General features: G+C 38.8%; 1 protein-coding gene across 47 annotated transcripts in view; it reads left to right on the top strand.

Annotated features, from left to right (window-relative positions):
• The window catches only part of znf740a (zinc finger protein 740a), a 92,071-nt gene that overhangs the window by 42,978 nt on the left and 24,113 nt on the right, over window positions 1–24,980 (top strand). For 17 of the 47 annotated variants that reach the window (XM_034166765.1, XM_034166774.1, XM_034166786.1 and 14 more), the window contains 9 exons: window positions 3,513–3,596; window positions 3,935–4,018; window positions 5,772–5,855; window positions 14,317–14,400; window positions 14,821–14,904; window positions 16,238–16,321; window positions 16,712–16,795; window positions 19,757–19,840; window positions 20,191–20,274. In XM_034166765.1, coding sequence (XP_034022656.1) covers window positions 3,513–3,596; window positions 3,935–4,018; window positions 5,772–5,855; window positions 14,317–14,400; window positions 14,821–14,904; window positions 16,238–16,321; window positions 16,712–16,795; window positions 19,757–19,840; window positions 20,191–20,274 — 756 coding nt within the window. The remainder of the gene's footprint in view (window positions 1–3,512; window positions 3,597–3,934; window positions 4,019–5,771; window positions 5,856–14,316; window positions 14,401–14,820; window positions 14,905–16,237; window positions 16,322–16,711; window positions 16,796–19,756; window positions 19,841–20,190; window positions 20,275–24,980) is intronic. The other 30 variants (XM_034166785.1, XM_034166813.1, XM_034166811.1 and 27 more) reach the window with 23 other exon arrangements.

Raw genomic sequence — 24,980 nt, 5'->3', positions numbered from 1 at the left:
TGATATACAGGTTGTCCTCAGATTTGAAACACCTCCTCCCACGGATACTAGTAGCTCCAGTACAATCCTCAGGAACTTTCAGGGTCTGGTTCTGGAAGAACTCCCACAGCCTATTTGGATCACCCTTTGTGTCCATGTCTCCAAGTCCTCCAGCCAATTTCACGCAGATTTGCCCGAAATGGTCTGATCTTGAAGTCTTGCCAGATTTAATGTGGGCACTGAGCAGGCAGTAGCCCATGAGACTTCAACTTAATCTTCAAGGAAGCCACAACAACTCTGTGGTCGGAATTCACAAACTAGGCACTTTTATAGACCCTACAGTTCTGCAGAATTCTCCAGCGTTTGCCCACAAAGATTCAAGATTCATTATGATGGAGTGATAGTCTGTGTGTAATGTGAAATTCCACCATTGACTGGGGCAAAAACCTGAGCTGTCTACCCAGTAGAACATGTTTGGGAAACCGTGATTTTTATATATATATATATATATATATATATATATATATATATATATATATATATATATATATATATATAATATACACACACACACAGTGCATCAGAAAGTATTCACAGTGCTCACTTTACATTCATTTTTCCCTCAAATTCTATTCCCTGTAATGATGACATGATTTTTTTTTTTTTTTTTTTGCAAAGTTATTAAAAATGAAAAAAGCAAAGCAATTGTGCTCATAAGTTTTCACGCCCTTTGCTCACTACTTTGTTGATGCACCTTTGGCAGCAGTTACAGTCTTCTTGAATATGAAGCCACAAGCTTGGTGCACCTATCTTTGGGCAGTTTTGTCCATTCCTTTTTGCAGCACCTCTCAAGCTCCGTCAGGTTGGATGGGGAGCGTCGGTGCACAGCCATTTTCAGATCTCTCCAGAGATGTTCAATCGGATTCAGGTCTGGCTGGGCCACCCAGGGACATTCACAGAGTTGTCCTGAAGCCACTCCTTTGATATCTTGGCTGTGTGCTTAGGGTCACCATCCTGCTGAAAGATGAACCGTTGCCCCAGTCCAAGGTCAAGAGTGCTCTGTGGCAGGTTTTCATCCAGGATGTCTCTGTACGTTGCTGCATTCATCTTTCCCTCAGTCCTGACTAGTCTCCCAGTTCCTGCTGCTGAAAAACCCCATAGCATGATGCTGCCACCACCATGCTTCACTGTAGGGATGGTGCCCGGTTTCTTCCAAACATGACACCTGGCAGTCACACCAAAGAGTTCAATCTTTCAATCTTTGTCTCATCAGACCAGAATATTTTGTTTCTCATGCTCTGAGAGTACTTCAGGCGTCTTTTGGCAAACTCCAGGCAGGCTGCCATGTGACTTTTGTTAGGGAGTGGCTTCCGTCTGGCCAGTCTACCATACAGACCTGATTGGTGGATTGCTGCAGAGGTAGTTGTTATCCTTTCTCCACAGAGCAATGCTGGAGCTCTGACAGAGTGACCGAGTTCTTGGTCACCTCCCTGACTATGGCCCTTCTCCCCCTTATCACTCATTTTGCTCTCCTGATCGCTCGGAGGTCTACAGACAATTCCTTTTTCTTCATGCTTGGTTTGTGCTCTGACATGCACTGTCAACTGTGGTACCTTATATGTAGACAGGTGTGTGCCTTTCCAAATCATGTCCACTCAACTGAATTTACCCCAGGTGGACTCCAATTAAGGTGTAGAAACTTCTCAAGGATGATCAGTGGAAACAGGATGCACCTGAGCTCGATTTAGAGCTTCATGGCAAAGGGTGTGAATACTTATGTACATGTGATTTCTTGTTTTGTTTTTATTTTTAATAAATATGCAAAATCTCAAAAACTTTTCACATTGTCATTATGGAGTCCATTATGTGTAGAATTTTGAGGAAAAAAAAATGAATTTCATCCATTTTGGAATAAGGCTGTAACACAACAACATGTGGAAAAAGTGAAGTGCTGTGAATACATTCCAGATGCACAGATCTTAGTCATTTTTCAGTAAATTTAAAGTTAAATAACTTAAAGTACCACATTTTCTGGAGTATAATTTGCACAGGAGTATAAGTTGCATTTGTTAAAAAATACCCCTTGAAGAGGGAAACCTCTATGTCGCACTGGAGTATAAGTCGCACCTTTTTTCTTTTTTTTTATGTATTATCAGCTCATTAATATGGAATTTTTGTGCTTTGTTGTTGCATTACTGGCATTTATTTTTTTATTTGTTTGTTTTGTTTAATACTTTGATTCCTGTGAATGTCATATATAAGTAGTAACTATAATTGTTATTATGAAAAACAAATGCATGTTTTTTTTTTGGGGGGGGGGTATATCAATCAATCAATTTTTTTATATAGCGCCAAATCACAACAAACAGTTGCCCCAAGGCGCTTTATATTGTAAGGCAAGGCCATACAATAATTATGTAAAACCCCAACGGTCAAAACGACCCCCTGTGAGCAAGCACTTGGCTACAGTGGGAAGGAAAAACTCCCTTTTAACAGGAAGAAACCTCCAGCAGAACCAGGCTCAGGGAGGGGCAGTCTTCTGCTGGGACTGGTTGGGGCTGAGGGAGAGAACCAGGAAAAAGACATGCTGTGGAGGGGAGCAGAGATCGATCACTAATGATTAAATGCAGAGTGGTGCATACAGAGCAAAAAGAGAAAGAAACAGTGCATCATGGGAACCCCCCAGCAGTCTACGTCTATAGCAGCATAACTAAGGGATGGTTCAGGGTCACCTGATCCAGCCCTAACTATAAGCTTTAGCAAAAAGGAAAGTTTTAAGCCTAATCTTAAAAGTAGAGAGGGTGTCTGTCTCCCTGATCTGAATTGGGAGCTGGTTCCACAGGAGAGGAGCCTGAAAGCTGAAGGCTCTGCCTCCCATTCTACTCTTACAAACCTTAGGAACTACAAGTAAGCCTGCAGTCTGAGAGCGAAGCGCTCTATTGGGGTGATATGGTACTACGAGGTCCCTAAGATAAGATGGGACCTGATTATTCAAAACCTTATAAGTAAGAAGAAGAATTTTAAATTCTATTCTAGAATTAACAGGAAGCCAATGAAGAGAGGCCAATATGGGTGAGATATGCTCTCTCCTTCTCCTCTCCTTCCATATGTCACACCTGAGTATAAGTCACAGAGTCTCTCAAACTAGTTAAAAAAAAAAAAAAAAAAAAAAAAAGCTGCGACTTACACTCCAGAAATTATGGTACATTATCGTGACACGTCTATCAACTGATTTTGGGGGGGATTCTTTATCACACAGCCCTACGTTAAAGTTGCCCTCGTTAGTCTTTTATTACAATTGATAGTAACGCTCGATGTGTTTGAGTTCCTTCTAAAGATGATTTTTGGTTCATGCTGTAAAAAAAAAATAAGTGTTGGATGTAGTTTGGCATGTAGACATTTTTAATGAGAAATTATTTTCTAAAGTGAGTGTTTGATTGGTGCTGTTGATTTTAGCATGTCTGGATACCGAGTGTGTCCTGTTTAGTTCAGTATGCTGACTTTGGTCAAAATAATTTACTTTGTCTGTGCAGGGGTGAAGCCATATGCTTGCTCCATGTGTGACATGAGATTTTTCCAGAGATACCACCTGGCAAGACACACTCTCATCCATACTGGTATAAATCTTCCCTTTTGCCTTTCATCTGACAGTAACAGTTTTGCTCTGCTGAATACTATCTACATATCTGTGAGAGTGCTTCAATAATACACATGCATCATCCATGTTCTGAACAATGAAAAACTACAGTTAACGTTTGCCATTTTCAGGTGTTATCTATCTCCAGATATTTCTCAAATGCTAACAGGCTGGACAGCATGACACATGTCATATTTTGAATAAATAAGTGTAATTGGTTGGGCTTAAAAAGCTATGGGTTGTGTGTTTGTGTGTAAAATATAATTATTGTACCTAGAACAGAACACTCTTCTAAAGTTTGGTACTGTATGCATTTAGGGGTGAAGCCATACGCTTGCTCCATGTGTGACATGAGGTTCTTCCAGCGTTACCATTTGGCAAGACACAGCCTCACTCATACTGGTATGCCTTCATTATTGTTCCCCTCTTAACATGAAAGCTTTCACATGAACAGCTTTATTTATGATGCGTACAGTATTTTAATTATGCCAAATGTTGCTTAATTTCCCCAGATGAATTGCAATAGTAATTTTAATTGACTTTTTAGGCTTTGTTGGAAAACTGTCCACTAAGAGGTGATTAGGTTAACCTGTATTATGATAGATATTGTAATTGTACTTTTGCATGTGTCTGGTTTTTAGTATGTTATAGTTGAGGTCACACGTTTATATACAATTTGGCTAAAAGCCTTTCATTTCAGTTTTCCCTATCTTACAACATTTCATGTGACCAAATAATTCATGTAAGGTCAATTAGAATTAGAAACTTGGAAGTTTATGTAAGGTCATTTAGAAACTTCATTTCCATAGAACTTACTATAAAGATTACTGAAAGATTATTTAAAATCTTTTGCTAACTTTGCCACATTTTCAATAGTTCAAAGATATATTCCACATTGACTGCCTCTGAATAGCAATAGGAATTATTTACTTTATAAAAGATTTTGAATATGTATTTGGATAATTTTGCATTAATTGCGCTACCCATGGCTGTGAGGGCTAACTATAGAATCAGTGCCTTCTTATATTTAAGTGTGTGTTAGGAATCAGAAAAATTAAACTTATGAAGAAAGTGTGAATCTCCACAAGACGCTTCCCTATCAGAAGTCATCTCCAAAAGATTTTGTGTTCGTTTTTTTTTTTTTTTTTTAAAGGTGATACAAGCCATGATACCATCTGTTGTAAAATCATAAGAATTTTGGGACCATACAGTACTATACAACGTGAAGGAAACATGCAGTAATGAATGCCCCCAAATCATCATAAAATACAAGACTCATAGGTTGTACAGTCACTCTTAAATACATCTACAGGCACACTACAACAACATTTAAGTTGAAGTTATTCCAGATTCTACAAGTATGAGTTATTTTTGGTGTACTAAGTTTTCAACACTATGGATGTGCTATCTCAAACAGCAATCTGAGATTGCTGACATCGCCCAGGACTGACAAGGACTCAAAATAAGATGTGATTCACATCGTGACCCGGACACCAGATCACCTCCAAAATTCAGTGGAGCCTTCCATGGCCTAATATCTCTTTGTGGTGCAAATCTGGTGAGAATCCATTAAGTAGTTTTGACATAATCCTTCAAAGCCTATATAATGTGAAATCTTGATCCAGAATCCAGATCACCTCCAAATTTAAAGGAGCCTTCCATGGCCTACTATTTATGTCATGAAAATTTCGTCAAAATACGTGCAGTAATTTTGACATAATCCTGCAAACAGACAGACAAATTAATAAACGCCGATGATTTTATTATGTCCTTGGTAGACGTAATAATACTGTTGCCATTCACACAATTCTCTTCTTCTATCACACAGTTCTTGATTGAGGCACTTTGTTCTCAGTAGGGTTCAGTGGTCTGCACCAGATTTATCTAACTGCTCCAAATGAGCAAAAGCACCAGAATTTGTTTGAGCCATATAAACATGCTACATCTGAAAGCACTGAATGTCTGTAGGTTCTTAAAATATTTGTGTAAGTTTTTTTTTTTTCATCATCATCTTTAACAGAATTGTAGCTGCAATAAATTAGAGAATTATGTAATTGTGAATTTATGTAAAAGCAGTTATTAACTTTTTTATCTTGGTGGTGATGGCCTTTACAAGTGACTTTTAATATATCTGATATTGTTTTGCTTTGTTTAGGGGTGAAGCCATATGCTTGTACTATGTGTGACATGAGGTTTATACAACGTTACCAACTGGAGAGACATAGTCTCACTCACACGGGTATGTTTACATTATTTAAACATTCAACATCTCTTTCCCACACTTTTGGCATGTATGTACCCTACACTGTTTACATGTCTGCATCAGAATCGTTTGTATTGCTTTTAGGTTCTACATTGACAAGTGAACATGTTTTTATGTAGAGATCAGCATCTACTAGGAGCTTCTTAAACATTCAAATAATAACATGCCCTTGATGCTTTTTATCTGAAATGACATAATGATGGTGAAACAAAATTGGAAGTGGTTTTAGATTGATTCCTGAGTCATTTTGGTTTAGACTATTCATTTTATGAAGCCAGAATTGTTAAAAGAATTAACTGGTCAATGTGATCTATGAGTCCAAAACGTTAAGTTCTTGGCAACATTTTTGGAAAACCATTAAACTGATATGTACAGTAAAACTCGCCTAGTCATCGCATAAACCGGATACTCGCACTCACTGGACAAAAGCAAAACTCCGTGTTTTTTGTATGGTTTTCCATGTAATTAACACTGTATAGACCAGATTTTCGCTCACATTGGATAGAACGCCCCGTCCTATCACAATGCATTTCCATTAAAAAACACTCACGTGTACTGGACTGAGCGGTCTGGGTCTTCCCAGTCTCAGCAGAGGTTCAAAATGAATTTCAGCACTGACACTAGCTGATTCGAAGAAAGTCAGTACCCTATTTCCTTGATTTCTGGGTGTTTATATTTTTAAAACCGTGCTAACCAGCACCTAAACGAGACAGACCTTTATTCAAGGCTGGCGATTATTAGCAAAATGCTGCTTGCTGCCTGCACTGTAACATGGTGTTGAGTTTCACACATATTTATGGGTATGGCAAACCAAAGACAGCCGCTTTAAATGAGCTTTAGATGCCCTCTGCATGGCTGCGAACCCTCACTGCAGCCTAGTCAAAACACTGCAGACGGCAAGAGCTGTAATTGCTCACTTCTCTGGTTTCACTCCTTCCTCCTCCATCATATTTTAAAAGTTTTTGCAGTTTGCACGCCGAATACATTTTAATCATGGATCAAATAGAGGAACGTTTGGCAGAAAAGTCCGCAGACATGACCAACTTTACAACACTGAGTCTAAAAACTAGACAGTCACTACACAGTTGAGTATATATATATACACACTCAACAAAAATATAAACGCAACACTTTTGGTTTTGCTCCCATTTTGTATGAGATGAACTCAAAGATCTAAAACTTTTTCCACATACACAATATCACCATTTCCCTCAAATATTGTTCAGAAACCAGTCTAAATCTGTGATAGTGAGCGCTTCTCCTTTGCTGAGATAATCCATCCCACCTCACAGGTGTGCCATACCAAGATGCTGATTAGACACCATGATTAGTGCACAGGTGTGCCTTAGACTGTCCACAATAAAAGGCCACTCTGAAAGGTGCAGTTTTGTTTTATTGGGGGGGATACCAGTCAGTATCTGGTGTGACCACCATTTGCCTCATGCAGTGCAACACATCTCCTTCGCATAGAGTTGATCAGGTTGTCAATTGTGGCCTGTGGAATGTTGGTCCACTCCTCTTCAATGGCTGTGCGAAGTTGCTGGATATTGGCAGGAACTGGTACACGCTGTTGTATACGCCGGTCCAGAGTATCTCAAACATGCTCAATGGGTGACATGTCCAGTGAGTATGCCGGCCATGCAAGAACTGGGACATTTTCAGCTTCCAAGAATTGTGTACAGAGCCATGCAACATGGGGCCGTGCATTATCCTGCTGCAACATGAGGTGATGTTTTTGGATGTATGGCACAACAATGGGCCTCAGGATCTCGTCACGGTATCTCTGTGCATTCAAAAATGCCATCAATAAAATGCACCTGTGTTCTTCGTCCATAACAGACGCCTGCCCATACCATAACCCCACCGCCACCATGGCCCACTCGATCCAGAACATTGAAATCAGAAAACCGCTCACCCACACGACGCCACACACGCTGTCTGCCATCTGCCCTGGACAGTGTGAACCGGGATTCATCCGTGAAGAGAACACCTCTCCAACGTGCCAAACTTCAGCGAATGTGAGCATTTGCCCTCTCAAGTCGGTTACGACGGCGAACTGGAGTCAGGTCGAGACCCCGATGAGGACGACGAGCATGCAGATGAGCTTACCTGAGACGGTTTCTGACAGTTTGTGCAGAAATTCTTTGGTTATGGAAACCGATTGTTTCAGCAGCTGTCCGAGTGGCTGGTCTCAGACGATCTTGGAGGTGAACATACTGGATGTGGAGGTCCTGGGCTGGTGTGGTTACACGTGGTCTGCGGTTGTGAGGCTGGTTGGATGTACTGCCAAATTCTCTGAAACGCCTTTGGAGACGGCTTATGGTAGAGAAATGAACATTCAATACACGAGCAACAGCTCTGGTTGACATTCCTGCTGTCAGCATGCCAATTGCACGCTCCCTCAAATCTTGCGACATCTGTGGCATTGTGCTGTGTGATAAAACTGCACCTTTCAGAGTGGCCTTTTATTGTGGGCAGTCTAAGGCACACCTGTGCACTAATGGTGTCTAATCAGCATCTTGATATGGCACACCTGTGAGGTGGGATGGATTATGTCAGCAAAGGAGAAGTGCTCACTATCACAGATTTAGACTGGTTTGTGAACAATATTTGAGGGAAATGGTGATATTGTGTATGTGGAAAAAGTTTTAGATCTTTGAGTTCATCTCATACAAAATTGGAGCAAAACCAAAAGTGTTGCGTTTATATTTTTGTTGAGTGTGTGTGTGTATATATATATATATATACACACACACACACGAGGTCTATTAGAAAAGTATCCGACCTTATTTTTTTTTTTTTCAAAAACCATATGGATTTGAATCACGTGTGATTGCATCAGCCATGCTTGAACCTTTGTGCGCATGCGTGAGTTTTTTCACGCCTGTCGGTTGCGTCATTCGCCTGTGAGCAGGCTTTGAGTGAGGAGTGGTCCACCCCTCTCGTCGTTTTTTTCATTGTTTAGGAATGGCTCAGAGACTGCCGCTTTGCTTGATCAAAATTTTTTTCTGAAACTGTGAGGAACATCAAAGTGGACACCATTCGAGAAATTCAGATGGTTTTTGGTGAAAATTTTATGGGCTTCAAAGAGATTACGGAGTGTTACTGTCGCTTTAAGGACGGCCCAGAGCGACTGGTGGTGCGCTGTGCTCTGAAGCCGCCATCGACAGGCTGAGCGACCATTTCATTTCTAAACGGATGGCTATATGGATCCGTGACCATCGTGTGCAATTTGTCTGGTTATCACAAGAGCTGGATATCAACCATTTTCCGGCAGATTTCACTTTTAACAAGAGATTTTGTCATGGAAAGCCGAGCGGAGGCTTCGCTACTGGAGTGAGACAAAACCATCTCCGTTTTGGTCTCACAGTACAGCTTTGAGATGGCATTCACACAGCTATTGGTGGTTTTTCCATCGAGTGATTATCCGAGAAATTGTGGATGTGCCTGGACATGCCAGAACATGTCCTGTGAGGCTTCATCACGGTGTTGCTTTGCGCCATGCGGCACCGCCGCGACGCGCGAAGCCTCCGCTCCTCTTTCCATGACAAAAACTCCTGTAACAGTGGAATGTGCCGTTCATTTCCAAACTGGGCGCTGTGTTTTATCCGGGATGTCATCTGGCTAGCACAGGAATTGTGAAAAGACGTGGACATCAGCACTTTTTCGGCACATTGAGACAGACGTGCGGAGGAATTCCGTGCGTCACGGCGGTGCCGCATGGCGCAAAGCAACGCCATGATGAAGCCTCACAGGACATGTTCTGGCATGTCCAGGCACATCCACAAATTCTTGGATAATCACTCGATGGAAAAACCACCAACAGCTGTCTGAACGCCATCTTAAAGCCGTCCTGTGAGACCAAAACGGAGATGGTTTTGTCTTGCTCCAGTAGCGGATCCATCGTGACGCGCGAAGCCTCCGCTCGTCTTTCCATGACAAAATCTCTTGTTAAAAGTGAAATCTGCTGGAAAATGGTTGATGTCCAGCTCTTGTGATAACCAGAGAAATTGCACACGATGGTCACGGAGCCATACAGCCATCCGTTTAGAAATGAAATAGTCGCTCAGCCTGTCGATGGCGGCTTTGGAGCGCGGCGCACCACCAGTCGCTCTGGGCCGTCCTTAAAGTGACAGTAACACTCCGTAACCTCTTTGAAGCCCATAAAATTTTCACCAAAAACCATCTGAATTTCTCGAATGGTGTCCACTTTGATGTTCCTCACAGTTTCAGAAAAAATTTTGATCAAGCAAAGCGGCAGTCTCTGAGCCATTCCTAAACACTGAAAAAAACGACGAGAGGGGTGGACCACTCCTCACTCAAGGCCTACTCACAGGCGAATGACGCAACCGACAGGCGTGAAAAAACTCATGCATGCGCACGAAAGTTCAAGCTTGGCTGACGCAATCACACGTGATTCAAATCCATATGGTTTTTGAAAAAAATAATAAGGTCGGATACTTTTCTAATAGACCTCGTGTGTGTGTGTGTGTGTGTGTGTATATACACTCAACAAAAATATAAACGCAATACTTTTGGTTTTGCTCCCATTTTGTATGAGATGAACTCAAAGATCTAAAACTTTTTCCACATACACAATATCACCATTTCCCTCAAATATTGTTCATAAACCAGTCTAAATCTGTGATAGTGAGCACTTCTCCTTTGCTGAGATAATCCATCCCACCTCACAGGTGTTCCATATCAAGATGCTGATTAGACACCATGATTAGTGCACAGGTGTGCCTTAGACTGCCCACAATAAAAGGCCACTCTGAAAGGTGCAGTTTTATCACACAGCACAATGCCACAGATGTCGCAAGATTTGAGGGAGCGTGCAATTGGCATGCTGACAGCAGGAATGTCAACCAGAGCTGTTGCTCGTGTATTGAATGTTCATTTCTCTACCATAAGCCATCTCCAAAGGCATTTCAGAGAATTTGGCAGTACATCCAACCAGCCTCACAACCGCAGACCACATGTAACCACACCAGTCCAGGACCTCCACATCCAGCATGTTCACCTCCAAGATCGTCTGAGACCTTCCACTCGGACAGCTGCTGAAACAGTCGGTTTGCATAACCAAAGAATTTCTGCACAAACTGTCAGAAACCATCTCAGGGAAGCTCATTTGCATGCTCGTCGTCCTCATCGGGGTCTCGACCTGACTCCAGTTCGTAGTCGTAACCGACTTGAGTGGGCAAATGCTCACATTCACTGGCGTTTGGCACGTTGGAGAGGTGTTCTCTTCATGGATGAATCCCGGTTCACACTGTTCAGGGCAGATGGCAGACGGCGTGTGTGGCGTCGTGTGGGTGAGCGGTTTTCTGATGTCAATGTTGTGGATCGAGTGGCCCATGGTGGCGATGGGGTTATGGTATGGGCAGGCGTCTGTTATGGACGAAGAACACAGGTGCATTTTATTGATGGCATTTTGAATGCACAGAGATACTGTGACGAGGTCCTGAGGCCCATTGTTGTGCCATACATCCAAGAACATCACCTGATGTTGCAGCAGGATAATGCACGGCCCCATGTTGCAAGGATCTGTACACAATTCTTGGAAGCTGAAAATGTCCCAGTTCTTGCATGGCCGGCATACTCACTGGACATGTCACCCATTGAGCATGTTTCGGATGCTCTGGACCGGCATATACGACAGCGTGTACCAGTTCCTGCCAGTATCCAGCAACTTCGCACAGCCATTGAAGAGGAGTGGACCAACATTCCACAGGCCACAATTGACAACCTGATCAACTCTATGCGAAGGAGATGTGTTGCACTGCATGAGGCAAATGGTCAAACCAGATACTGACTGGTATCCCCCCCAATAAAATAAAACTGCACCTTTCAGAGTGTCCTTTTATTGTGGACAGTCTAAGGCACACCTGTGCACTAATCATGGTGTCTAATCAGCATCTTGATATGGCACACCTGTGAGGTGGGATGGATTATCTCAGCAAAGGAGAAGTGCTCACTATCACAGATTTAGACTGGTTTGTGAACAATATTTGAGGGAAATGGTGATATTGTGTATGTGGAAAAAGTTTTAGATCTTTGAGTTCATCTCATACAAAATGGGAGCAAAACCAAAAGTGTTGCGTTTATATTTTTGAGTGTATATGTATATATATATATATTATATATATATATATATATATATGTATGTATGTATATGTATGTATGTATGTATGTATATATATATATATGTATGTATGTATGTATGTATGTATATATATATGTATGTATGTATATATATGTATATATATGTATGTATGTATATATATGTATGTATATATATGTATGTATGTATATATATATATGTATATATATATTGCTGATTTAATTTTGACAGACAAAATTTGCCGGTCCATTTGAATCCATTATATGCGAGTCTTACTGTACATGTTAACAGCTCTTTTTTTAACCAATTTTTCATGGGTGCCTTTAAAATTTACTTTGTGATACTTCAGGAAAAAAATCTGATCAAGCACAGAATTTGTTTTAATTCTTTGGTTTCGGATAATTGTTGCAGCATTCTCTGTTTAACTCCAGAGCATAATTAAAATGCTCATGAATGTAAAACTGTTTGGCCTGAATGCAGCAGTGTCACCACCACAACAATGCTTTATGTCACCACTTTCTCAAAATGTGTGCATCAAGTAAGTTAATAATAATAGTGGTAAAAATAGTATAGCCACATTGTTTGCTGTGATGTATTTCTACCTCTATAGAATCCATTTCATATAAAAACAAGTTGAGCTTCTAATTTTTGGACACAAACCTGAAACTGTAACCTGTGCCCACATTATATTGTTAGTTCCATTTTGTGCTTTTGACATGCTTGCATGCCATACTTTTACAACAGAAGTTGCATTAGTATTTGGTTTCCTATTCAGATTTTAATGTTTCTCGGGCGTCTTAATTTTTGCTGAAATCCTCCATCTATTCCATACATATATGGAATTAAGATGTAGAAAAAGATGCACTACACAATAAAAACAAATGGCCAAATGTTAATTGAAACCCCAGGCTAACCGCAGTGTGATACATTAAGCAAGAACTATATTTTAACAGAAACATGTTTCACATGGGAGTGCAGAGAACGATAGCGGGACTCTGTGAACTCTGTAAACAGACAAAATAAACAGATAAAGTGTGCTGACTTGTCCAAGTAATATGGTAGTGAATTTGCTGAGAGCTCCCCGACTCCCCCAACTGTAGCAGAAAGCAATTAATTCCAGCATAATTGCAGTGAATATTGAATTTGCCTATGGGGGCAAAGAAAATCTGTGTGAGATCGATACAGAACAATTTGCACACTTATTTTTTTTTGTAGAATTCAGCTTTGGTCCATGATGTTGTGTTGCCTTTTATTCACAACCAGTTTGATATTGCTGGCTTAAGGTGATATAAGCAGTGTTCCATAATATCAAGCAATTATCGCTTTATATGTTTCTATAAAATGCTGTATAAATGCTGTTTGTGTAAAATGCTGTCAGAGTAAAAACTGTTCCAAAGTGGTTCAGTGTAGTTTTCAGTCAGGTGTAAGCCACTTCAGTGGCTGGCCAAGACAGCTTACTCAGTCATCTATTCATTACATCACTTGAAAACAAGGTTGTCGAGCTACATGAACTTCAAAGTTACTTTGTGATGATGGAGGAATGACTTTTACATTGCAGATTCCTCAATCTGTCAGTACAGCTCATTGTGTCATTTCATATTCAAAGTAATGGACAAAAAAAAAAAAATCTATTGATTGTGGAAAAAATAAAATAGTTGAGCTTCATCAGCCATTTTACTGTAAGGTATTGTCCTTTTTTTGTAGGTCTGTTTTTGTAATTAAGCCACTTTGGGATAGTGTCCTTCAGTACTCTTAAAAGCTAAAACTAGCTTTTAATGAAACTAATAAATTTTGTGTAAAGCATTGTTAATAATGTCTTGTGCAACTGCCTAAAATTTTCTATCCTCTCTAATCAGCGTGATTAACAACTGACGTTATCTTAACACGGCTGTTCTGAAAATGTGTCTGTATTATGTAGATATTCTGTGAATAGCAGCTGCTAGTTGCATAGTGGGATAAATTTGTTTAGTGTTAGTTGGAATAGCCCCGTTATGGACGTTGATTCGGCTCTGATCTGGTCATTTTGTTTATTGGTATAGAGTTAAGCTATAAAGGATAGCTCTGTTACTGTTCCAATTTTCTTAATTTAGATGTTGACGTTTGACCTTTAGCTGACATTTTTATTGTAACAAGTTAATAAAATATCTCTACTAATTGGCAGCACAGTTGTTTTGAAGCATGCTGGAATGCCCACTGTAAAGGATGCACTGATAAGTGCAACCAAACTTTACTAAGCCTTGGTAAAGTTTTTAAACGATCATTTTCGGCAGTTGTTTACTTTGTCATGCTAAAGTTGGTACTTTGTGTGCATAGGGGTGAAGCCGTACGCTTGCACCATGTGTGACAAGAGGTTTTTTCAGCGCTACCACCTGGCGAGACACAGCCTGACTCATATGGGTATGCGTCTGCCAATATTAACCAAGCCTCAAGATTAAGATGTTTCTTAACATCTTCATACATGATCTAGTATTAAGCATCTGTATTCATATACAAATGTTTCTGGATGACAATGTTATTTAAGTTTGCTAACCATTAGATGCTAATATAGAACATCCATTATATAACATAATCCGCTTATATCCCACGTAAGAACATTTGGAACCCCCAATGAAGTTATTTTATTTTAAAAAAAAAATTTCATTTGAGAGCACATTAATATATGTACTATTGTAAATTCATTTAGCGTCTGACATTGGTTATTAACCACCAATATCAATTTAGCCTAGATTTATGTTCTTCAGGTTTTGAAAGGGAGTATACATTTTTTTTCCTTTGTAGCAGAGGCCTAAAATAATGCTCTTGATGCTCTGCATTTAGGTGTGAAACCTTATGCTTGCACCATGTGTGACATGAAGTTTTTTCAGCGTTACCACCTGGCGAGACACAGCCTCACTCATACGGGTATGGGTCCGTGCATCGTGCCCATGACATTTAGTGTTGAACATTAGTCAGTAATTTTTATAGTAGCACTTCTGACAGATTCTAAATATATATACTAGGACTGGGCGGTATATCGATACTATGAGTTATACGATATATTTTAGAAGATATATAGAAGGGACAATGCTGTAATACCAATATATGTTTGATGTTTCATTAAGACTTTTCTCCCATTGAAGTGGTCTGCTCTACTCTTCAAGTCAGTAGAAAGCAGGCAGGCAGCTCTCTCTCGCCCGCTCAACCCTGCCCCCTCTCTCCAACTGCATGCAGAGCTGTTCCTCACATAACCTTCCAGGGAAAAAAAATAAAATGGCATGAAGATAAAAATGACACATACACATGGTGTTCTTTGGACGTGGAATGAAGGGCATGAAAAGCCTGCAAGTATAGCTTCTGTTTAGGCTGCACAGAGATTTGCTTCATCATGGGAATTTGGTTGCATTTTTTTTCCTGGTAGCAGGGATAAAGTTTCAGTCAGAGTGAGAGAAAAAGTGAAGATAGAGCATGGTGTAATTGCCTTCAAATTAGCAAAACTGTTAATCAGACAAACAAAACTTTATTTTGAGATTGGTTCATAGCCGTTAAGCTGTAAAACATAAAAACCGATATGTGAGGAAAAAGTTATTTCCTGATGCATTCAGTGTTGCTTGTAAATCCCTCTCTTTCCTGATGCATTCACTGTCTATTGTAAATCTCTCATCAAAAGAAAAGTTGTGGTTTTCCACCTCACTAAAGATATAGTCCCTGTTGCAACAGTGGAACAAGAAATCCTTAAAAAGCTGCTAAAAACAACTGACACACACTTTTTTTATTGCACAGCTGTGCTTTGTTGAGCAGGAAAGGAAAACCTGGTTTCTTATTTAGTCTTTAAATAAAAGTGCTTGTGACATCGTACTTGTGACATGGAGTTAAAACTGAATATTTGGCCCCTTTTGTATAAAATACAGATATATATTGTATGTTGCCAGTCGGCCTAAAAGTACCGAGATATGATTTTTGCTCCATATCGCCCAGCCCTACTATGTATAAGTGTTGATTCCAGAAAGGCTTAATGGGGTTTCCCTGTATGTTGATGTTATTTAGCATTTGAACAGGATAACATTTAATCAGTCATTTTTTTTTTTTATTACAGCACTGCAATATCAATTACAAATAAGTTATATCAAAGAAAAATTGTTTGCATGAATTGAATTGGCCAATGTGTGGTTAATAACCAATAGCTTAGATAATCATTCCTAAATTAAAGAAATGAAAAGTGAGGCAGAGTAATGTAATATTGCCACTTTGCATTTAGGTGTGAAACCTTATGCTTGCAACATGTGTGACAAGAGGTTTTTTCAGCGCTACCACCTGGCAAGACACAGCCTCACTCATATGGGTACGCGTCCGCCCACCTTACCCATGTTTTTGAACTCAAACTGCAGTTGCACTGTATTAAATTAAAAATGGATATGTTGGGAGGAGAAAGCTTTACTGATTACCTGGAGTAATATTAAATTATCAGTGTCCCCTGCAAGTAACTAGTAGGAATTTATATTAATGTGTGTACAAATACAGGACTGTGACATCATCAGCTCATGTGATATGTGTAGTTTTGGATTAAAAAAATTTGATTGATTGGATTATCTGTTAAAACAAGATATTAGTTTTCACCAAATTCAGAAGTGGTTAGCAACCCATCAATTCTAAAGAGAGATATGAACTACATTGGTTATTGTTGAATTGTGAACATAAAAATGAAAATAATACATTAATGCTTTGCATTTAGGTGTGAAACCTTATGCTTGTACCATGTGTGACATGAGGTTTATTCAGCGTTACCACCTGGCAAGACACAGCCTCACTCATACGGGTATGCGTCAGTTCATCTGGCCCTTTCACATTTTTTTAGGTCATCAGTTTGTCTTTATTGTGCCTGTATTTGGTCACACAAATAGTTGACAAAAGATCATTTTTGTTTAATAGATGAAGAGATTAGTTGCATTTGCTCTGGGTGTTATGTTTCTGTAGTTCTACTGCAACTAATGCAAAGTATTTGTTTGTTAATCCACTCCAGAATGTTTGGTATTTTGAATTCAAATTGATTCACAAAAGGAAAACAAAAAACTTGTAAAAAGCTATAATGATTCATATGACCCACATCCTTTTGAAATTCACTGTTGCTACACATTTGGTCATTCATTGCATTCTGTGGAAATGGCTTCTAAAGACGTTCTGAGCGCAAATAACAAAATCCTCAGTTAATAGAAGTCTGATATGATTTGCTTTTTTAACATGATTTAAATGCAAATAATAATTGCAACCAATAATAATAATTGGTTTTGAATAGGCTCTTAACATGAGTCAAGTATATAGTCCTGATGCGATATCAGTCCTCACTCAGTTATGCATAACTATTTATGCAGTTTATAGCTAAAATAGTCAGTTTCTTTGAATTTGAAAAAGTTTGGACATATGGAAAATGCAAATTACAAAATAAAAAAAAATATTTTTACTTTCACTTCTCTTTCATTGCAGACAGTGTGAACTGAACATATTTTGTGTTTTGTCTGGTCAACTTCATTTGTTAACATACATCCATTCCTGCATTTCAGGTGTACGCAACACATTCCAAAAAATATTGGTGTGGGGGCAATTTAGGGCTGGTAATGAAGTAAAGAAATTTAATGTTATTTCAAACAAGTGATGTCAACAGGTCAGTGTAATCATGATTTGCTACTAAAGCAATGTCCACCAAAGGCTGGGCCTTTCAGGAGCAAGGATAGGCAGAGAGCCTCCAGTTTAACAGATGCATGACTACATTATTAAAATGTTTAAAAACGATGTTCCTCACAGAAAAATTGAAAGGATTTGCATATTTCTTTCTCTACAGTATGTTATCATTAAACAATTCAAGGGATCTGGAGAATTTCCATGCATAAAGTAGGGATTTGGGGGGGTGGGGGGGGTTATGATTGATTCCTACTTGTATTGTGGTGCAGACCTGGACAATTCTGAACTGATTCACAATTGTCAATATTGAATTTTTTATAAACATTAGTTGTGGGTGTGGGAACACTACTGCTGGTCACTGTTAATGAGCACTTTTCATGTTCCTTATATAGCCCCGTATTTCTGCTTTTACTCGTCATTTTTTTAAATTGGTAATGTACTTTTTATACCATGGTTTCTGCAGTTTTAAGAGTCAGGAAATCAACAGTGCAACAAAGCTTCACTGTTAACACATGTTCCTGTTTCAGTTATTCTGACACAAGTAGAAAAAGCATTAGTGCAGCGCAGTCAGTATGCAAACACATCACAATGAGGTGCACATAAAGGATGAAGAAGCTGCAGATTTGAGTTTGACCTTTTTTATTTAGTTACTTTTTGCTGTAGTGGTAAAACACAGAGTCAGTCTGAAGTCAACTTACAAGTTACTTGCAGTTTTGCCTCCCAGGTTTTAGAATTTAGAATCAGTGAATAAAAGCCACACAGGTGCAAACTTGGCTGAGCGGTTACAGAATGCCTTAAATAATTCATTATGGAACATTTAAAATACTTTGATTTGAGAAGTAGCAATTTGTCACAGTGAGAAAAAAGAAATCCCGTATACAAAAACAAAAGATCTATCAAGCTCCATTGGTAATCATATTATAATTCAATCATAGCCTTCTGAATTGTAATCAAATTGTGAGGTGCATAAAGATTTCCATCCCTAGCGTAAAGGGCAGGGGTGCAAACCTGAGCTGAACACCCTTGATTACTGATCTCTGCATTATTTTAGTTCAATTTCATTTATTTATATATCACCAAATTACAACAGAAGCCACCCCAAGGCACTTCCCAATGGTATGCATCAAGATCCATAATTCATCAATAGCTGATATAACCGCATGAACAAGGAAAACCTCTGTCAAGCACTACAAGATATTGTTACATTAAAAATGCAAAAACTTAATTGAGCAAAAAGAAGCCTTATGTTAGCCTTCTCTAGAAGCAGCATTTGTTTTTCTGGGTTGGACCATCACACATTGGAAATGTACATCTGTGGTCAGACAAATGATTATTCCACTTTTTCTTTTTTTTCTTTTTTTAATTTAAGAAATTAACACTGTACTCTGGACCAAAGATGAAAAGGACCATCCAGACTCTTAACAAATCCAAAAGCCATAGATGTCTATGCTTCAGTTGACTGGACATGATTTGGAAACTTTTTTCATGTTGTTATTATGTGGTATTGTTGGTAAAATTTGGAGGGGTAAAAATGAACTTACCTAATTTTGGAATAAGGCTGTAACATAAAAAGTGAAACACTGTGAATACTTTCCTGGTGCACTGTAGATATCAATATGCTCAACCAAACTGTTGTGTTGCCATTAAAGGGTTAAGTGTTGTGAGAAGGCATGCAAAATTCCACAGTTGTAAAAGCTTGAGTGTCCCAACTTTTTATACAATGTGTTGTTGGCCTTAAATTTGGGAATGGCTGTATATTAACAGATGAAGTTAACCAGACAAAACATGAAACATCTTGGGGTTCATCCTCAAGATGATAAATTAATGATGATGAATGTCAGTGTAACAATTGCTGTAGCCCCCCCATATCACCATTTTTTTCCATATGTCCAACCCTTTTCTGCTTTGAAGTTGTGAAAATTGACTAATATTTTCAATGGTTCAAAAAAGCTGAAAAGATTTTAACTTACTGGAAAGTTCAACATTAAGATGAAGTCTTGCATGAATTGGCAAATGTGTGGTTAATAACCAATAGTTTTCATATTTATTTGTAACGAATGGTAAATGAGGTAGTCATGTAATATCACTACTTTGTATTTAGGTGTGAAACCTTATGCTTGCACCATGTGTGACAAGAGGTTTTTTCAACGCTACCACCTGGCGAGACACAGCCTCACTCATATGGGTATGCGTCCGCCCACCTTACCCATGTCACTGAGATCAGACTACAGTTATATTAGCTACTGTACAGATGTATAAAGCATTGTCAAGTCTCTGTGTAAATAAATTCAGAATTTGAAATCATCAGCTCATTTGATGTGTTTAGTTGTGGATTTCAAAATTTATTGTATTTTGGCATATTCTTAATTGGATTTTGGAAAATAAAAATAGTTTGACGATTCTTATCAAGAACATTTTATGAAACTGTTGAAGTGGTTAGCAGCCCATCAATTATCAAGATTTTAAAGCATATTATTCATAGATGTTAAACTCAGTCATATAATAACACATAATGTATTGATGCTTTACGTTTAGGTGTGAAACCTTTTGCTTGTACCATGTGTGAGATGAGGTTTGCCCAGCGTTACCACCTGGCGAGACACAGCCTCACTCATACGGGTATGCATCAATGCACCCGCCATATTATATCGTATAAATCACTGACCTCTGTTTGTTACACTAACATATTGGGGTATTTCTGTGTGGTCACCAGAAGTTTTAGTATATGCTTTTTGTAGTGGCTGACATTAAAAGGGCGTCTGCAAAAAAACATGACCTGTATTTGTTCCTCTAACACTTGTATTGCAGTCACGTGTACTGCCTCTAGATTAAGGTTGTTTATGTAAAATCAGTGTTGCCCTCCAGAATTGTTGACACACTAATAAAGATAAAGGATGAAAACACAAAAAATCAGTTTAAATATGGCTGCAAGCATTGCTCTGTTTGCTGTGGCTTATTAATTTATACTAAATGTTACAAATGCTGAGGGTATTCAACAGTCTCACTCACTCACCTTCAACCGCTTACTCCAGTTTAGGGTTGTGGAGGGCTGGAGCCTATCACAGCAGTCATAGGGCGTGACCGCTTACTCCATTTTAGGGTCATGGAGGGCGGGAGCCTATCTCAGCAGTCATAGGGTATGAGGCGTGGTACACTGGACAGGACACCAGTCTGTCATAGGGCCACATATAGACAAACAAATGCGTTCACACCCACGCGCACACCTACAGACAATTTAAACTTTCCAGTCCACATAACCTGCATGTCTTTGGATGTGGGAGGAAGCCGGAACACCTGGAAGGGAACCCATGCAAACACTGAGAAAACATGCAAATCATATTGAACCCATGACCTTGCTGTGAGGCAACCAGTGGTGGGCACAGCTAACCAAAAGGTTAGTTTTGATAACCACTAATCTGCTAACTGAAAAGCAGTGGCGGGCACTGTTCAGCTACTCCGATAACCATTAATCATTTAAGTTAATGTTTTTGTTAGTGGATTAGCTTCTCAGATGAGTTTTAAAATCATCATCGGACCAATTATCTTCCGTTAAATTTAGTTCTGTTAACTTTTAAACCACCAACGTTTTTTTACATAGCTAGTAATGTTGAAAAACATTTATGCTCCCCTTTGCTCCTGTCTGCTATATATTTTGCTGAGCTGAGCTCGGCTCTGCCCCAGCAGAAGGGGCAAGTCATTATTCCTTAACACCATACAGTGGTCTAGCCATGAGGCAGAGGTCTTGAAATGGAAAGCAGGTTTGACTTATGGTTTTGATTTATAAATCAAATTATTCTGGATAGAATAACTACATTAATGTAAACTTTTAAAATGTACAAAGTGAATATATAACACAATCTGTTGATTTTCAAATAATGCACTAATTCTGAAGATTTGAACATTAACACGCGGATGCCCAAAGGGATTATGGGTAAACTTTGCCTCTGCTTATACTGATTGGTTGACTAATTCATTCTATGTAAAAACCAACTAGGGCTGCCACAACTAGTCGACTAGTCACGACAACGTCAACTGATGAAACCGTCAACAACTAATTTAGTAGTCGACGAATCGTTTATTTTATTTAAGTCTTGTTTTTCTCTCAATTCATAGTTTTAGGTAGCGAGCCGTCCTGCTGTCATTTGAATGTTCAAACTTGCATAAGACGGCCGATTAAAACAGTGGCCATCTTGTTCAAAGCTGTCTAAAATGCACAGTTTACCGGAGGAGCTGTTGGTGTGTGTGCACGCGTGCGGAGTCAACTCGCTGCAGACTGCAAGGGAGGGAGATTCCTGAATGGAGGCATGAGATATTACATTCTGCTGAGAACCATCAGTGCATGTGACATAGTGAGCGCGGAGCAGAGAGAGAGGATTTTAACCTGAGTGAACATGTTAAAAAAATTTTTTTTAAAAACCGTGGAACTACCTTTACTTTTCTCTGCTCTTTCTCTACCGGTGTTTTTCTGATGGCACCGACCTGTTCACACCATGTGTGCATTGTATACTGAATTTATGAGATCATGAGATGAAATAAACGGTCAAATATCCTTAAAACATCCTTAAAAAATGAGAATATATAAATGAACTGAGCAAAAATTACGCATACACGGGTAAAAAAAAACCCTGCTGTGGAGAAGCTGCAGTGATGTTCAGAGGCACAGATAACAAAAAGCAGGTGAGAAGTCTGAACTTTAACAGCTGTTATTTTCCAAAGGTATATATTTGTTCAATCTTAAGCTTAATGTAGTGTTCAAGCACAAAACGTGACTGATGAGGAGAAAAAAAAAGACTTAATCACACTAAAATGAACTGAGTCGGAATAAAAATACAAGCTGCTGATTTTTCATTTTCAGAGTTGTTATAAGCTGCAGCTATGTTTTATTCATATCAAAGTGAGTTACCACTTTTACCACTATTCTGATTTATTTAAAAAAAAAATATGGGGAGTCAAATCAGCCTGCATTGTTCTGTTCAGCTGTTCTGTTTACCTGCACATATTTGTGTATTTTTTTCCTTCTTTATAAGAGTTTGGTGTTTGCATTTGCTCCACAAAGTTTTAAAACACAATAAAATGTTCACACTTTTCTTTATAGCAGTTCTGTAATTTCAGAAATGCAACAGAAACAACCACAAATCAGAAAAAGTTGGGACTATATGTAAAATGAAGATGAAACTTAAAATGTTGCACTATTCCCAGTTTCTCCATTCACAGAAGTCAAAAGTTCTTCCAGAGTTGTCTTGGCGGCTTCCCTCACTTGTATCCTTCCAGCATGGACATTTACTTTTTGAGAACTGCCTACCTGACACAGATTTACTATAAAGTACCACACTGTTTGTATTTCTGAATGATTGATGTAAATGAAGTCTAAGAAATAGTCACTGATTTGGAAATGTTCATGTTTTCATCCCGACGTTTCTCGGAAAATGCTGCAGGTCTTAATTTAGGAAATTATGTATGATCCGACTAGTCAACTAATCGCAAAAATAACTGTTGACTAGTCGACTATTAAAATAGTTGTTTGTGGCAGCCCTAAAACCAACACAAGTGTAATGTGTGTGTTGGTGTTTACAAATAATGTGTTTTTGTAAAATGTCATTTTTTTTCGTGTGTGTGGGGTGGGGGGGGGGATTTGCAAAGCCGAAAAGTCTGTTACATTGTGATTCAGGTCGACAACCGTGTGATATAACAGGCGTCAAAATGCATAGAACACTGCCATTTACTGTCGACCGGTTATATCACAGTGTTGTCAACCTGAATCACAATTTACCAAATCCATTGTTATGACACTGCCCGGAGCGACTTACCGATCGGATGTTATGACGTGATTGATGGTGTTATGACACCACACCGCAAAGTTCAGTGACCAAAATGGCAACATTCTGGCCGCAATGAACATGTTTTCACTATTATTTGATTTCTTTGTGTGACTGACATCTTGATTCAAGCATTCAAAAGTCTGTTCCTACTGCCACTCAAGTCCAACCACACACGAGAAGGTTTTTTGACAATTCTTGTTGAAGGAAACCACATCTCCCTAACTGGATAGAGTTGTGATGTCATCACGCATAAGCTTAGATGCTGACTAGCGGGATCTTGAAAATCCTCCATTACAATTTATCATACTTTTCAGCTTTGCAAATGCCTCTTTTGAAAAATGAAAAAAAAATTGGCATATTTTACAAAAACACTTCACTTGTTGGTTTTTACATCGAACAAATTAGGCAACCAATCAGTATGAGCGGAGGCTAAGTTTACCCGTAATCCCTTTGGGCATCTGTGTTAATGTTCAAATCTTCAGAATTATTGTTTTAAAATTAACATGTTATATATCACTTTGTACATTTTAAAAGTTTATATTAAGGTAGTTATTCTATCCGGATTAATTTGATTTATAAATCCAAACCATAAGTCAAACATGCTTTCTTTTTCAAGACCTCTGCCTCATGGCTGGACCACTATATGCTGTCATGGTAAATGATGCTTCCCTACAGCAGTGGGCAGGGTGCACAAAGACAGAAGTACTGACTCATTAGCTGTTTTATGTTTGTGATTGCCTTTGATTCTGTTAGAAGCTTTGACAGTGTTTGTCAAAATCACCTTGGTAGTAGCTGAGAGTGTACGGGAGAAAAAATTGAAAGTTAGCTGTAGCTTCCAATAAATTTTTAGGCAGTTTATTGGTTTAGCATTATAAAAGATAACTTTTCAGTTAGCTGATTAGCAGTTATTGAAGCTAACTTTTTGGTTAGCTGTGCCCACCACTGCTGAAAAGTTAACGTTTATAAAGCTATAAATCCCTAAAATATTTAGCGGAAGTTACAGATAAAAGCTAAACCGATAACTTTCAGTATTGGCTTCAGTACACTGGCAGTTACTGACACAATGAGTCAGTGCTTCTGTCTCACATCAGCTTTCTCTTGGCAAAAGATACCTGGTGACCAGAGAGAAAGGAGGTAGGAGAAAAAATACGATAATTTATCTTCACACCATGCAGACCTGCCGGCATATCAGTGGAGTCATGCACAGGCAGACAGTTTTGGCTTATGGTTATGCTTTTAAACAAACTAATTCCGGACAATTTATTAAAATTAACATCACGTCTGTCATTTTACAAAGTGAAAATATCAGCTATATGTTTTAGCTTTAAAGTATTGCGCTAATTTGAAAGGTTTTCACGTTTAGACACACATACACGCAATGCATTATGGGAACATTCGTTTTGGTTGGTTGGTCGGTATAACCATATACTGAAACGTGTGGTAGATTTTACAAATAAATCTGTATTTGTAAATGTCATTTTTTATTTATTAAAAAAGGCAATTCGA

Source organism: Thalassophryne amazonica, chromosome 3, assembly GCF_902500255.1.
Source record: "Thalassophryne amazonica chromosome 3, fThaAma1.1, whole genome shotgun sequence".
Taxonomy (NCBI): Eukaryota; Metazoa; Chordata; class Actinopteri; order Batrachoidiformes; family Batrachoididae; genus Thalassophryne; species Thalassophryne amazonica.
Note: the sequence above shows the minus strand (reverse complement) of the source record. Positions and strands in the feature narration are given on the sequence as shown.